This window comes from Ostrinia furnacalis, unplaced genomic scaffold (genome assembly GCF_004193835.3).
Source record: "Ostrinia furnacalis isolate ACB-3 unplaced genomic scaffold, ASM419383v2 OfSCF1098, whole genome shotgun sequence".
NCBI lineage: Eukaryota > Metazoa > Arthropoda > Insecta > Lepidoptera > Crambidae > Ostrinia > Ostrinia furnacalis.
In genome coordinates this window covers 1,137,951-1,154,834 of record NW_021131337.1, presented here as the reverse complement: position 1 = coordinate 1,154,834, position 16,884 = coordinate 1,137,951, and the positions used below count along the sequence as shown (strand labels likewise).

The 16,884-nt window shown below is 42.8% G+C and overlaps 1 protein-coding gene across 1 annotated transcript in view; it reads right to left on the bottom strand.

Moving 5' to 3' along the window:
- Eps-15 (Epidermal growth factor receptor pathway substrate 15) overlaps positions 1-16,884 on the bottom strand; it is a 40,252-nt gene that overhangs the window by 21,047 nt on the left and 2,321 nt on the right. Inside the window, exons 3-10 of the mRNA XM_028302252.1 lie at positions 14,335-14,469; positions 8,980-9,078; positions 7,901-8,062; positions 7,045-7,155; positions 5,477-5,674; positions 5,260-5,280; positions 3,860-4,062; positions 2,227-2,425 (exon numbers count right to left, since the gene is read on the bottom strand). Coding sequence (XP_028158053.1) covers positions 2,227-2,425; positions 3,860-4,062; positions 5,260-5,280; positions 5,477-5,674; positions 7,045-7,155; positions 7,901-8,062; positions 8,980-9,078; positions 14,335-14,469 — 1,128 coding nt within the window. The remainder of the gene's footprint in view (positions 1-2,226; positions 2,426-3,859; positions 4,063-5,259; positions 5,281-5,476; positions 5,675-7,044; positions 7,156-7,900; positions 8,063-8,979; positions 9,079-14,334; positions 14,470-16,884) is intronic.

Sequence of the window (16,884 nt, the reverse complement as noted above, 5' to 3'; positions counted from 1 at the left end):
TTGGGACTAGAATAGACGCAGTGTAAAATGTCCAAGGATATTTATTATATTCCTTCCAAATTAGCAAGAATCTGCCACCGCGAAATGTGCAGGCTTATCTAAACGGCCTAGCGTTAACTGCTTAATGCAAACATCTGTAGTGCCATGTCTAACAATAAATCTCTTTTGCTCATTTAAACAATGAGTGAAACCAAGCCAAAAGCATTTTGACTATCAACTGAGTAGGTTCCTACGGTAATGGAGCAATGTGTGACTAGTTTTGAATAGTCTTCAAATGTCTCGAAGCGCCGGTAGGACCCAAAAGATAAGGAGTAAGTGTAAAGTGTCCCACAAGGGCTACCTTTTTTATTTACTATATTTTGACGTTCATAAGTGCCACTTGTGGTCTAAATTGAATAAATATTTTTGATTTTGATAGCTCTGTTACACGTCACCAGGACCCAACTAAATGAAGCGTTATTTAATGTTTGTACATAGCTATTTTCTGCTTTTTCAGTTGCTGGCAAAGAGACGTATTGGTTGGTACAGTGAAGCTATACGTATGGGAAGGGTATGGCTGGTGGCGCCGGTGGCCACTGGTAACGGCGCTTGTGGTGGCTGGACTAGTGTTGCGAGGCGTGCGTTCTATGTTGCGACATAAGACGCTACATCGACGGTCTTGATCAGTGGTTCCCAAACTTATTTAGTCTACTGCCCACTTTGGGAGTTAATTATTTTTAGCGCCCCCCATTTTTGTAGTCAAGAGTCGAGCTCAGTCGATGTCTTAGAGTCCTCCTAGTAGATGACGCCTCCCAAGCCTCTACACAACGTCCCGATTTTTTTTCTGGGTCTCTTACCGCCCCCCTTTAAGCCTGCAGCGCCCTATCGCCCACTTTGGGAAAGACTGGTCTTGATGAAGTTCGTCGACAAAGCAACGAATTCGGTGCGTGAGATTTGAAAACCGCAGGGAGTTTATTCGGGCTATAATCGCTTGGCAAATATTCGTCGGGCGGGACACCTACTTCGTGCGACGGCCTGCGTGGGACGCGTTAGGGTTACGCTGTTTGTTTGCAACGAAGCTAATATAAAAAACGGACGTTCCTGTATTTTGTCTTGTACCAGTTGTTCAGTTAATAAACTTCTATTTTCCCCAAAAAAAGTGTTTTATTGTTATCCATCCGACTGTAGACATTGAGGGCCTTATTACAATAAATATTATACTCGTATTATACTCAATTTTTACGCAGTGTTCTAAGGTCACCATCGTGTCGCATGGCACTGGCACATAGGCCGCAAGAAAATGATGTCATTGCTTTGATTGTGCTCGTCGCGCTTACCGCGTCACGCTTGTTGCAGATTTAAGACACTGCGTTATGAATTATGCTACTGTTTTCTATCCCCAGTGATTCATTTGCTCCGACTGTGAGCAGATTAGGGCCAGCACTACTGCTAGCACGACGTTAGCCCGCGCTACTAGTGTCATATCCTATTGCGTTTTATCCTCAAGCATTGTACAATACCCGGCGATAAATATTGCACATCGACCTTTAGAAAGAGACAATCGGGTAATTTCGATTTCGTAGAGCGTTATTACTGTCGCACTTGAACAACGACTGACAATGACGTTTTGTCAAAGTGTAAACAAACTTTATTTTAAATGTGTGCAATTGATTTTGTGAATTAAATTGCCAAAAACTTTTTATAGTCGTGAAAGAAAAGTGGTTTAGAACGTGTTAAAGTATTTGTCGAAGAGAAATACTAAGATTTCGGACAATATTTTCATTGAATAATGTTTTGTCATAGTAGGGAATTTAGTGCAATGATTTATGGAGACCCCTCCACTTTGGTATAGAAGGCTCATTTTTGCAACAGTGGTTCTTTGGGTTTCCGTCGGTAGACATCGGGAGCCCCCCCTGTGGTAGCAGGGGGAGGGGGGGCAAGTTTCCTTCCCCGCGCTTCACTTTAAGGCCTATATCTTTAAAACTATGGGTATTAGGGCAAGTGCGGTATCATCTTCGGATAATTAAAGGATGGCAAATTCATTTCTAGAACAAACTTTTTGCATTTTCATACAAAAAAAATAGAAATATTGAGTAAAATTCACAAAAACCAAAAAGTATTTTTTTAAATAAACGTCGTTTACTTTTAGCGTGCGACAGAGATAACGCTCTACGAGCCGAAATTAACCGATTCTCTTTCCTAAGGTCGATGTGCAATATTTATTGCCGGGTACTGTATGGCACTGACCTGCAGCAAGTCGACGGTAGCGGTGGCGGCGGCGGCGGCGGCGGCGCCGGCGGTCGGCGGGCGGCAAGACGGCGGGATCATTTCGGCGGTGAGAGTCGGCGGCGGCGGCGTGCCTCGCACAGCGCGCGCTACCAACCACATGGCCAGTGCGAATTGTTCGCGCGATAACTTGCCCACGCTGCTCGTGTCGCATAGTGCCCTGTGAGGAGAAATGATGCTTGATTAAGTCCCTATTTCGTTGCAATAGGAGTCAGTTTTCTGCAAGCTTAAGGCCCAGTTTTCACAAAGGCGGAGCGGAGAAGTCGTTTTGAATAACCAATCACGAGTTCGTTATTCAGGAAACCAAGAAATGGGTTATTCAAAACACTTCTCCGCTCCGCTTAGCCTTGGCGGAAACCGAGCCTGACTTGTAGACAGACGGCTACATTTCATTAGCACATCGACTGCCAAATCGTGAGCGAAATTGCTTACCAAGTGTATAGATTGTAGTAGGTGTGCAATTCATCTGTCATACATCTGACTTTAAGGCGTTGAATAGACGCGACACGTAGATTGCCCCTTACGAAGAGATTAAATAGACTCCCGGTCGGCGCGGCACTCTCGACCGATAAAAAACCAATGGTTAGGTCTTGTTACTCTTACAAGTCACCAGGACCTAACTAAATTAAGCGTTATTTAATGTTTGTACATAGCTATTTTATGCTTTTCCAGTTGCTGGCAAAGAGACGTATTGGTTTGTACAGTGCATCAGTCATGCGTCTGTCTTTGTTGCGTTAAATACACGTGACATGTAGATTGCCTCTTGCTACGGCACTGTCGGCCTTACCGCCCAGGACACAGGGCCTACGGCAGGCCGGAGTCCAGGAACGCGTGCTTGATCTCGGCGCCGGAGACGAAGCCGTCGCGGTCCCGGTCGGCGCGGCACTCTCGCCCTTATTGCCTGAGACACAAGGCTCACCATATGTGCGCGAGCGTCTGCTGCGGCAGGCCGGAGTCCAGGAACGCGTGCTTGATCTCGGCGCCGGAGACGAAGCCGTCGCGGTCCCGGTCGGCGCGGCACTCTCGCCCTTATTGCCTGAGACACAAGGCTCACCATATGTGCGCGAGCGTCTGCTGCGGCAGGCCGGAGTCCAGGAACGCGTGCTTGATCTCGGCGCCGGAGACGAAGCCGTCGCGGTCCCGGTCGGCGCGGCACTCTCGCCCTTATTGCCTGAGACACAAGGCTCACCATATGTGCGCGAGCGTCTGCTGCGGCAGGCCGGAGTCCAGGAACGCGTGCTTGATCTCGGCGCCGGAGACGAAGCCGTCGCGGTCCCGGTCGGCGCGGCACTCTCGCCCTTATTGCCTGAGACACAAGGCTCACCATATGTGCGCGAGCGTCTGCTGCGGCAGGCCGGAGTCCAGGAACGCGTGCTTGATCTCGGCGCCGGAGACGAAGCCGTCGCGGTCCCGGTCGGCGCGGCACTCTCGCCCTTATTGCCTGAGACACAAGGCTCACCATATGTGCGCGAGCGTCTGCTGCGGCAGGCCGGAGTCCAGGAACGCGTGCTTGATCTCGGCGCCGGAGACGAAGCCGTCGCGGTCCCGGTCGGCGCGGCACTCTCGCCCTTATTGCCTGAGACACAAGGCTCACCATATGTGCGCGAGCGTCTGCTGCGGCAGGCCGGAGTCCAGGAACGCGTGCTTGATCTCGGCGCCGGAGACGAAGCCGTCGCGGTCCTGGTCGGCGGCGGCGAACTGCGCGTCGTAGGCGGCGCGCTCGGCAGCCGTCACCACCCACGCCGGCGCCGCGCCGGTTGCAGGCGCCACTAGGGGCGGCGCTGTTTGCGTGGGCGGCTGAAAGGAAAACATAAGCGAAATTAGGAAATCGCACATTGTAGAAGAAGCAAATAATAAAGTACAAGGTATATTCCTATCTCTCATTCTCTTCTACTATTAGTAGAACTCAACTTGAGGTTTATTTCCACCCCTCGTTCTCACTGCTGCAACTCCTGTATATCCAGAATTTTATTACCGTTCAAAACCCGACAAGTGAAAATCGAGAACGCGAATGTTTCCAAATAGAAAAATTGAACTGGACATTGGATCAGTAATAAAACAATCACAAGAAAATATGCCTTAGATCTAGCACGTGAGCAGTTATCTTCTTAAAGTAGGGTTGCCGAGCACGTAGAATTTCGTTTAATGACCTCGAGCTACCCGTCCTTATCACTCGCGCGTAATTATATTGCTGTCGCGCTCGCACACTCACTGCGGCCGCCCGTCACACAATAGCGAAGGCAATATAATTACGCGCGAGTGATAAGGATGGGTAGCTTGGGGTCATTGGACGAAATTCTACGTGCTCGGCGACCGGACTTTCACTAAGAATAATTTTCGCAAAAACATTAGTTTTATAAACTACAAGTGCTACTCACACTAGAGAGATCCAGCAGCCCCTCCAACAAGGCAGCATTAGACTGCGGCGGGTGGTGCGCGGGCTGCCTAGTAAGATCTAGGACGTAAGCAGTAAGCTTCTTACCACGAATAATTTTCACAAACTCACATTATAAAGTTCTTTAAACTACGCGCGTGCTGCTATAGACTAAAGGCTGGTCGCCGAGCACGTAGAATTTCGTCCAATGACCCCCTTATCGCTCGCACGTAATTATATTGCTGTCGCGACTGTGCGACGGGCGCCCGCAGTGAGTGTGCGAGCGCGACAGCATTTACGCGCGAGTGATAAGGATGGGTAGCTTGGGGTCATTGGACGAAATTCTACGTGCTCGGCGACCGGACTTTTACCAAGAATAATTTTCGCAAAAACACTAGTTTTATAATCTACAAGTGCTACTCACGCTGGACAGGTCCAGCAGCCCCTCCAACAAGGCAGCATTAGACTGCGGCGGGTGGTGCGCCGGGCGCGTCCTGCTGTACACAAGCGACTGTACTCACACTAGAGAGCACCCTTATCGCTCGCACGTAATTATATTGCTGTCGCGAGTGTGCGACGGGCGGCCGCAGTGAGTGCTGTACACAAGCGACTGTACTCACGCTGGACAGGTCCAGCAGCCCCTCCAACAAGGCAGCATTAGACTGCGGCGGGTGGTGCGCCGGGCGCGTCCTGCTGTACACAAGCGACTGTACTCACACTAGAGAGCACCCTTATCGCTCGCACGTAATTATATTGCTGTCGCGAGTGTGCGACGGGCGGCCGCAGTGAGTGCTGTACACAAGCGACTGTACTCACACTAGAGAGATCCAGCAGCCCCTCCAACAAGGCAGCATTAGACTGCGGCGGTTGGTGGGCGGGTCGCGGCGGCGGTGGGCGTGGCTGCGGCGAGGGCGGGCGGGACGGCGGGCGGGAGGGCGGACGGGAGGGCGGTCGCGCGGGCCGCCCACGCAACTCGGGCGGTAGGGTCGTAGGCACCGCGTGCTTTTCAAGCGCCTTGTAGACTAGGTGCATCGCCTGGAGAAGACGACGTCATTTTCAACCCTAAAGCTACCTTAAAGGTAGCCTTTCGAAGCGAGCGTCTATAGCAGCGGTTCCCAAACTTATTAGGCTACTGCCCACTTTGAGAATAAATCATTTTTTAGCGCCCCCCATTTTTGTAGTCAAGAGTCGAGCTCAGTCGATGTCTAAGAGTCCTCCTAGTAGATGACGCCTCCCAAGCCTCTATACAACGTCCCGATTTTTTTTTTTTTGGGTAAGGCCCCCCTTTAAGCCTGCAGCGCCCACAAGGGGGCGTTATCGCCCACTTTGGGAAAGACTGGTCTATAGCGCAATGGCGCCGCGACTGTGACGCCGCGACAGAGCGACAAATAAATGTTCTATCTATGCAAATGTATGAAATTCTAGAGAACGTCATTCGAACGCAGCGACACTGTCGCGGCGTTGGTGGCACTAAAGATCAAAGCTAAAGACGCTGCGTCTGTGACGCTTAGTTCGAAAGGCTACCTTTAAGTGGTTTTAGGGCCCTCGCCCACGGCAACGTGTTTTTGTAGTGATGCTGTCGCGCGTTTCGCAAACGAGCGACAGCATCGCAACTAAGGTCACATTTGTAACGCGCTACATAAGTGATGCCAACGCGCTGTATCGATGCAAATGCACATCGCTACCAAATGTCATGCCATGGGCGAGAAGCCTCATACAAGTAAAAATAAAAAACACTTGTATCTTATGAGCCGATATGTAGTCCCGAAGTGGTGGTAGGGCAAGCTATATTTGAGACGTATACGTTTACGTACTACATAATTCCACTAAATTGAACAACGCGAATGATGACTATAAAACAATAATGATATGAAGTGCAATATCAATTTCAACATAATCCATGGCAATACGGCATTACTTCTGTGATTTATGGCAGACTTTATTAATCGATAACAGTCCAAAAAAAACATCTTTTCACTAATTCCTAAGCTGAAATACACATTCATAACATTGGTATGCCAAAAAAGAAAATACATTTATTTGGCACACACACTTTATGAACTACAAATTACAAAACTTAACTATCTAAATATAAATCAAAGGTGACTGACTGACTGACATAGTGATCTATCAATGCCCAGCCCAAACCACTGGACGGATCGGGCTGAAATTTGGCATGCAGATACATGTTATGACGTGGACATCCATTAAGAAAGGATTTTACGAAACTCTACCCCTAAGGAAGTAAAACGGGATCCACGCGTACGAAGTCGCGGGTGGCCGCTAGTTGTATAATAAATTAATTTGTGTACTTTAGGAATTACACCACAAGTCGTCCAAGTTGACAAAGAACAACAATAATTAAGCCATAATCACAGGGTTTTACTCTAATAAATGCCACTCACCACCATGAACTCGTGCCGGTCCAGCATGCCGTCCTTGTCCTGGTCGGCCAGGTCCCAGATCTTGCCCAGGGTCTCTAAAGGCAGCTTGGATTCCATCAGCACACCTTTGACCTGCAAACACGAAAGTTTCACGTTTTCAAGATTGCTATATTTCAATTCGGATACCATAGAAAGGTTACATGGAACTGAAATGTCGGAAACAATCTCGTTTCATTGTTGTCGTGTCAATATAATGGACACTGTCCTTTTCATTCGTACTTTTTTTCATCTCAAAGTGGGAGTGACGGAGACTTATGGTCCAAAAAAAAATGATAACGTGTTTCAATTTTGTAATGAATTCTGGATTTTAGAAGGGACCATTACTATACACATACTCTACATAACACTCTATGTATAAGTAGTTAAAAAAGCTTGAGCAAAGGGCTGCACTAGTGCAGATAAACTAAAGCCTGGTCTGCGAGCACGTAGAATTTTATCCAATGACCCCAAGCTACCCACCCTTATCGCTCGCTCACTGTGGGTGCCCGTCGCACAGTCGCGACAACAATATAATTACGCGCGAGCGATAAGGATGGGTAGCTTGGGGTCATTGGACAAAATTATACGTGCTCGCAGACCAGACTATAGCTAGCTCTGTTGGCCAATGTCATGGCCCGGCCTCTAACCGCAAGGGGAGAATATTCACTTGCCCGTCCCGTACCTTGTTCCCAGCGATGAGTCCGTTGCTAGGATGCAGCGAGTCGAACAGCTGGCTGTACTTGTCCCGCTCGGCCGGCTTCATGGTCCAGTCGCCCGGCTTCATGGTCCAGTCGCCCAGCGGCGCGTTGGCATCTCTCTATATCTCTATGATTCCTACCTTGTTCCCGGCGATGAGGCCGTTGCTAGGCTGCAGCGAGTCGAACAGCTGGCTGTACTTGTCCCGCTCGGCCGGCTTCATGGTCCAGTCGCCCAGCGGCGCGGGCGAGGGCGCCGCGGGCCGCGCGGGGGGCGGCCCGTGCGACACTTTGGGTACCTCCCCCTGAAATAAAGCATGATAAAAGTTAAAATCTAGCCGCTTTATTAATAAAAGTTACACCCTAGTTGAACTATAAAGTCGATGATTATTTAAAAGATAAAAATGTTTGGGATACGTTACTGCCTAGCTCGAATAAATATTTATAACTTTGTACATTTTAAAGCATGTAAACCTTTGAAAAAGAGGCTGACAATAGTGACTGAGTTTCTTGCGCTGCTTCTTCTCAGCACTGGCCCATTTATTGTCCTGAAGCAGTGGTAGGGTTAATACTGGGACGTGTAAAAGTGCGTTTTTTAAGCCTATTTACAGAAATAAATGAGTTTCAATGAGTTTTTAACTCTGGCTTAAATTGTCATTAGTATGGAAATGTCATTTTAATCCAGCGTTCATCTTAGGTGTAACCTTTTTATTAATAAGGGGGTAGAAGTTGGACTCTGTGGTCAAGAAAAAGAATAATGTTAATGTAGATATCGACCCTTTCCTAGCACAACTTGTTTTTCCATAAACGGAGCTAAGCCGCGAGCATACGACAAGCCAGTTGGTTTTCTCGTTCCTCTTTCTTACTCAGCTTCCCAACTCCCTATATTTCGACACTCTATACCCTAAAGAGGAGCAAAGATTTTATGCAATTCTATTGGTGAAATTTTATCTCGCCCACCTCACTGCGCTCCTGGACAGGTGGCCCAATAAGGCCTAAAGGATTCAACTGTAATCCCCACGATTCTCGCAGTATCTGTACAAGATCTAAAGCTTCAACCACACTAACGCGTGCAGATCGCCATCACCGCGATCATAGGAAAATGACAGGTCGCGCGACGCATGACAGTCCGCGCGACCAGCCATTGGTCACCAGCGATCTGCACGCGTTGGTGTGGTTGAAGCCTAAGAGCAAACAGTCGAGTAAGTATGATGAAACTCACAACTTTGGGCGGCGGCGCGTCGGTGTGTATGTTGCTCATGTTGATGTCGCGGCCGGCCTGCGCCAGCGCCACCAGCTTCAGCGCCACGAATAAGCCCGCCTGAGGACAAAGAGAGGGGCTTTTACCCTATGTTCTAATTTTAAGTATGTACAGTCGACAGTACATTAACCTATACATTTTGTTGCAAAATAGCCTGTATTACAACGAGATAAGACGCCACTGTGTTTAGGTTGATGTGCTGTCGTCCGTACATAATGGATGCAATAAAATGTTGAGTACCAACATAACGAACGACAAACGAGCTTGTTGCGGGCATTTAAGACTACCCGCAGACTACATACTATTGTCGACCGATGGTGGTTCAGTCGTCTTTGGAATGGAAGTCTGTAGTAAGTATGAGTTTTCATTGATCTCATTTAGGAGAACGAAGCGGAGCTTTCGTAAATTTTACACGATGTTCGGACCACTTCACTTGGTTCAAAATTGCACAAAAATCCACCAGTTGCATTCCACTCCATTAATTGCATTAATGGTAATACAGCCCCAGCGTTTCATAATTAATCAGCAAATGAGACCACAAGTAAGTTTACAACGTTAGATCAATGGCAGATGATAATGTTTCACACGTTTGCTTGTCGCACCATTCCTCGCCTACGCCTTACCAAATATCTATCTACCCTCGACTTTAGTTAAACAAATTGTGAGTTATCATAACAAGGCGTGAATAACATCATTAGATAAGATTATGAATAGAAAAATAAGAGCCATTATAAGTAATCATATTTTATACGGTATCGCGGTATTCTGACACAGAAATGATGATGAGAGGCGAATTCCACTTCGGTCGCCAAGGGTAAACTATGATATCTCACGAGACACATGATTATTATGAGCTGTAGATAAAAATAAACATATTTACACCAATTTATTTATGTCGCATTTTGACTCTAGTAGCTCACATAGGTAATCTTTCCAAGTCATCATCAAAGAACAATTCACGATCTTCCATAATTTACGTACAGTGCATAAACATAAATGTCACAAGTCACAACCATGTAAGACTACACAAGTCGCCATATTTTTGTAATTTCCTGTTGCATTGTGAAGATTAATATCTCTACATTGCTGCATTGTAAGGTTGGATTTTCTACATCCTGAAAAATTCCCCACACAGGAAAATGGAAATAAAATTAGAAAACCCTACCTATGTTACAATTCTAATTTGTTCCAATCCCGGTGGAAATTCCCAAGGCCTTTTCCTTATCTAGGCATATATCTGTTATGTATGGTTAGGACTAAACTTTTAAACCAGCCGAACAAATTCGAACAATGTAGGTACTAGTTCCAAAAACTTTAGGGTCAAGAAGGTATTTCAAACTACCGACTCGCAGCGAAATATTTCAACCTATGCCCGATAAATATCTTGAAAATTCATAATCAAGGTTTTCTTGATTACCTAATCTTGGCAGAAGGAATAGATCCAAATTGGGAAACAGCCCGTTTATTTATAAAAAAAAATCCCGTAGTAATTTATGCGGGCGCTTTTAGGGCACCATCAGCTGTCACACCATTTAGAGGAGCGCAAATTAAATTAGCACTCAGCTGCCGGGACACAGTACGAGCATTATAATTAGCAGCATTAATCATAGCACATTAATGCGTTCAAACCACATGGTTGCGCTTACCCCTTTATTGTTAATTGATGAACTGCAGGCCTACGCTCCAACTCAAAGCGTGAAGCCAAAATGGCGACCGCAACCAATGAACTCGAAATACCCGCAGATTCATGATCAACAATATTGCTTGACATTAATACCACAGATAACATAATACTAGTTAAACTGATGTAAACTGTAGATCCAGTCTAGTAATGTCCATCAGAGCTAAAGGTCCTTAAAAGATGAACATAGCATACAGTTGCGTCTAAAATTCTGTTACCAACACGATCAAACGCACCCTTTTAAAAAGTTTCTTTCATCAAATGTAATCGGATTGTTTGAGAAAATGTTGAAGTGACACTTGCGAAATAAAAACGCTCGAAAGTTTATAAAAAATGCGTAAACAAGGAAACGTTTCTTAACTTACTTGGGGGTGATCGTAATATTTCAAGAGGACGTCGTCAAAGTGGATTAGGGTTCGCATTACGGCAGAAATTATAGCGAGTTCTTTCTCCGACTTTGACGAGCTAAAACATTTCTACTTCTTATGAATGTAAAATGTTATAGTGCCTATCCGTTATTTGAAATGACAAACTCGAATTAGGTCATGGAACGGACGCAAAGAAATTCGCAATTTCATTTTAAGAGAAATAATTGTCTTACTTCTGTGTTTATCATATCTTAGAAACTGTGATTAATTTCTGTTTTCAGTAATAATACAAATATTCCGTAGTTTCTGAGAAATACACGACCAAAGAGTTCATACAGTAAATGGGCAGAAAATATCATCCCAACTTGCAGATTTAAAAACTCAGCCACGCATAACCATTTACAATTTGTCAAGAAAGTTCGTTACTCTCGTCTAGGCTCCCCATTATTTCCATCAAAATTCCTAACGCGACGTGAACAAAACTTACTAAAGTACGATGAAGTTAGTGGCACGTCTTTCACAGATCCCTCGGGAGCCTAGATAAAGGCGCCTAAATGCCGACACAGAAAGGTCAGAAGTTTGCACTTTACCCAGATTATTTATACTTAACAGAGATTTATTTATACCCCACAGCTCACACATTATCTCATTCCACCAGCCCCCTTCCAGTTTTCATTAGTGGAACTATACGCAATTTAGCATTCCGTGAACATTGCTATTAACATTCCACCCGCCCGTATAAAGCATTTCGGTAACTCTTTCCTGTTGCCATCAGCTAGGAACTGTCACTCTGTCCTATTACTTCTTCAAGGGAAATATTGTGAACATACACTAGTTACTATGTATAGTAGACAGCACAAAAATTAATGTTCGTCACCAAATAGCACTATACTGAAGATTGCGTGAATATTCGGTCCATTTCCTGACTATAAAAGTCGACGGAAGACTAGTAGTCGGATCAACGAAGCTTTTGTAAGTAACCCGAATAATTCATCTGCCTTATGACTTGGCACATGATGAAATAGGTAATACAGATTATAGATATATCTACAATAATCCAACAGCTTTCATTATGGGATGTTTGGTTATTTTTACCAAAACATGATACGTTCTTATTACTACCCTCGTAAGGTTGACATTAAACCTATTTTCATCATGTGCCAAGTTTCATAGGCAGATAAATTATTCGGAAGTCTCCATACAACGAATCTCCTCGGTGATCGGACAGGGAGATGAAGTGACAGGCGATGCTCATAGGAAAGTGCGGCGAATTGAATTTGTCTTACATTGACAAACACAAATACTATGATGATTATTGTGGAAGGAAGAAGTCAAAGACTACTATTATATACTGGAAGAAGTTCAAAATAATTTAAATCGAAAGCATATTGTATTCAATTGTCATTTATCGGCAGCAATACTATACGTTTGTTTGCGAGATATCGATGCAGATGTAATCAAAAGGGGGTGTCTCGATTTTACCTTCAACCAATGTCAACGTAGTCAGCTGTATCCACGCACTGTTAATTACTATGAAGTCTTCACAAGGTGCACTGTTTTCACGTCACTATTTGCCCGAGTTATTAATAACCTTATTTTTAACTTTAAAATGCGTTATTTTGCATAGAAATCGCAAATTGCCGATTTGGTGTGGTGTGTTATTTCGCAATTTGCGATTTCTACAGTCGCCTAATGTACAATGGACAACAGACCTTGTGCTGATTTCTTTTACCCATAAACAACCATCGGAGCAGTCTTTGAAACCTCTATAGCTGTCACCAAACGCTTATGTTTCCACAAATCACAACACGCAGCGGCCATTCATGGCGCATTCGCACACAAGCGCGCGTGATAACGTATCAGCGCATACAGCGTAATCAAATACGAACTACGAGACGCATCCTCCGCAACAGTCAATATTTAGTTAATGAATTTTGTGCTCCTCCGTAGCTACCCGATTTCACGCGGCCTTGTGTTCCTTTCAGAAATGAAACGTTGGCATTTTCCTTAATTAAATATCTGATAAGGCATGTAGTTTTATGGCGATAATTTTATAACGAACGTTGCTTTTTAAATTGATACAAAATTATAACAAACTTGTCGACAATTTAACTGTTACAAAATTATATGAGTCAACCAAACAATCCAGTCTGTTACTTAGGTAGCCATAAATAATGATCGCTGAATCACCGATCTCAATTCTGTCCTATCAACCTATCAATGATAAACGTGCAAAACATTGTCGCAGTATCTTTCCACATCCATACATTACAATCATAAAAAGGCAATTTCCATTCTATTCCATTCCACCGCATTCTCTCTGATTTCCCTAACCCTGTAATTAAATTTTCCGAATCTCAATAGAATCGTAACAATGAGAGAACGCAAACACGCAGCCTCTACATAAAAACTGTCAAAAAGTGGCACATTCGAGTTTATTGTGTTATGTAACAACGTAAAAAGAGTTATAACGTCGTCGGCTCTGATCTGGAATATTCTGCAGTGAGTCAGACGCGCCTGGTTGACTGACCTAGGCTAGACAGGCTGACTAGACATATTTACCTTAGACTAAGGGCAACAAAAAGTCGACAAATTATTATTATTTGTAGGCCTTTATTGCTGGTTGATTTATTTGATTGAATATGTACTATGATTATTATATTTTTTTCGTTGTCTCATTAATTTACTTATTTATTGCAGTCATAAATTAATTAAATTACCTACCTTGTATGGCTATGCAAAAATATTATTTGGAATTAAGTATAATTCAATATTAAAATTAAAAAAAATACTTACAGTTAAAAAAACATTTAAAAATAGGTAGGTAATTCTTCTATTCATAGAGTCAAGGGCACCTACAATAGTACCTAAGTTTAAAATAATTTAAGTAAACAAATCCATTAAGAAATTCTTTCAGAAAAATAAACGAAATAGAAAAATTATAACGGAAAGGAGACAGAGAACTCAGGTTTAATATTTTTTGGAATGCTGATCTTTAGGGAACCTTTCAAGGTCAGAGAAGCATTACAAAAAAAAATACAGGACAGAGAAGAGACACTAACAAGAATTACCATAACACATGAAATTCATAGATTAAAATAAAAAGTAATGTAATAGTTAAATAATGTTGTAAAATAACTTTTAACACGTTGGACGCCACGCGGCTCACCGGTGAGCCTCGAACAATACAATTTCCATTGTGTCTAGCGTCTCGGCGTTCAATGACTTAATAAAGCTTATATTATTATTATTATAATAATAATGTACCTTATCAAGGTACCCCTTGCCCGTGGGGTCTGACAGGTCCCAGATCTTGCTAAGGACCACATCGCTGAGGTACGACTTCTTGAGGAACCGAGCCGCATCCAGGGCCTGTATCGCACCGGTGCCCTGAGGATCCACCTGCAAGGAAGCATTGGCACATCAGTATGGTTAACTTGTACATCATACAAAATCGTACAAAAAACGGATCACAAACCACCCCAACCCCTTGGCGAGACCTCTGATGGACGAAACCCAGACATATCGTAGACTGAAACGAAAAACTCCACAGGACACACTTAAAACCCAATAAAGTGAAGTAGGATGTGACACAGGCCACATACCGAGCAAGACATGACATATCCCAACAAACATACTACTCAATGTTCCAGCAAGGCAACAGATTGTAGTGAAAAAGAGAATAAAAAAAAAATAAAATAAAAAAAAGTATGGTTAACATTGACACGTTAGAAGTATCATGGTCATCTACACTAATATTATATTAAAAAGAGGTATGATTTGATTTTTTGTTTATTTGGAGGGAACGCTCCAAAACTACTGGACCAGTTTGAAAAATGTTTTCACCATTAGAATCCTTCAAAATCCCAGATGAAAATAGGTTATAAATTATACACCGTGTTACTTTGCATTCTTGCCATATTCACAGAGATAAAAGTAGGGACCAATACCTATTATTTAAGATAAACAAGAGACTCCCATAAAGTAAGTACACTGAGTTTTTAGTAAATTTGGTTTTGCAGTACAAATTGGAATAAACCAATTTTGTCTCGCATTTTCTACAGGTGCAAGTGGAATAAACCTAGTGGGCGTGGTCTAGTTCTTATTAATCTGTGATGTTTTATGGCTCTGGGTACCAGCCTTTTTATCCAGTCTTAATAATTATTTTAAAATACTTTTCAGTTGATTTTAGATTTTCCTTTTTAATCTCAGTTTCTACTTTACGGGCTTAGGACCGTCAAAAATACGTAATAATTATTAGGCTTTTAATTAATTTATAACATTGTTCCCTATTTTTACAAATTAATAAATTAAGTATGAAATGAAATCACCTTATTCACAATTAATTATTTATTTATGAGTTCCTACTTACAAAGTTTACGTACTGCGAAGCAAGTGTTCAAAGTGTCCTCCGTTCTGATGAAGGCACAGTCTAGCACGGCGAAGCGTAGGTATTTCGCTTTAGTTTTCGCAACACATAAACGTTTTGTCTCACAGTTTCGCTGAAGCAATCCTTTCACGTAACACGTTTACACTTTTTATCTCTTCTGCGCATACCAGGTCGTTTCAAGTCACTCCAAAAATAATAGTCCATTGGTGTTAGGTCCGAGGATCGTGGTGGCCAAGCTACTGGACCCCCTCGTCCAATCCACTGTTCACCAAACGTATTATTCGCGCACTTGACGTCCTTATTGTGGGGGAGCACCATCCTGCTGGTAGTAGAGCATTTGGTGTAACGCTAAGGGTACGTCATCAAGCATTTCATTTAAGACGTCTTGCAGACACTCCAAGCTCCATTTTGATTAAATTATTCGTTGTTTGAATACACTTCAGTCATTTTTGTATTATTTATAACGTGATTTGTGATTGATGGATTTCTCAATTTTTTACAAAAGTGTCAAAAAGACATTTTAAAGACAATAGATTGCAATAGATATTTAAAAATACAATAAAAAGTAAAAAAGTCTCCATCGCCATCGCTAACATAAGTGATGTGCATGCGTTACGATAGTTAGTGATGTGTTTAACAGATTGTCGATAAAATAAAATATTCAAAATTAAAAATCAAAATTTTCGGGCATTATTTTTTAACGGATTTGTGTTCAGTATCAGTAATATAGTTACCTCTGTAAATATGGCAAGAATGCAAAGTAACACCCTGTATTTTAGGAGCTGAAAAACATTCTAGATATAATCCTACTATATTATAAATGTGAAAGTTTGGATGTCTGGATGTTTGTTACTCTTTCACACAAAAACTACTGAACGGATTTTGATGAAACTTTACAGTATTATTGTTTATAACCCAGAATAACATTTAGACTATAATTTATGATGATCTGTGACAAACTAAATTTCACGCAGGTAAGCCGCGAGCAAAAGCTAGTTAAAATATGTATTTCATTTTTTCATAGTTAGGTAAAAAGACAAGACAATAATCATGTTATGTTTCAAAGATTGAGTGATTATTGATTTCAATCAGGACAAGATTGTAATGCAGTTGATAATTAATTAGGTAATCAGTCTATGTTATCATATAATATACCATTATCTAAGTAAGAAATCATCTTCATTGAATTGTTAACTCCAAAACTGTAATTATCTATGATGTAGTAGAAGCTTGAGCAGTGTTGCCAACTCGGATTTTGAAAAAGTCGTAGGACAGATTAGAAAATTATGTAGAAATGGTACATTTTCTATATAGAAAATACGTAGATCTACGAACTTTTTTTCTGAGTGAAATGAAGAGAGTAGGGGTAGGTAAAAGTAATAAAACGACAATTTATATTACCCTAAAAGTAGTAAAGTACACTTTTA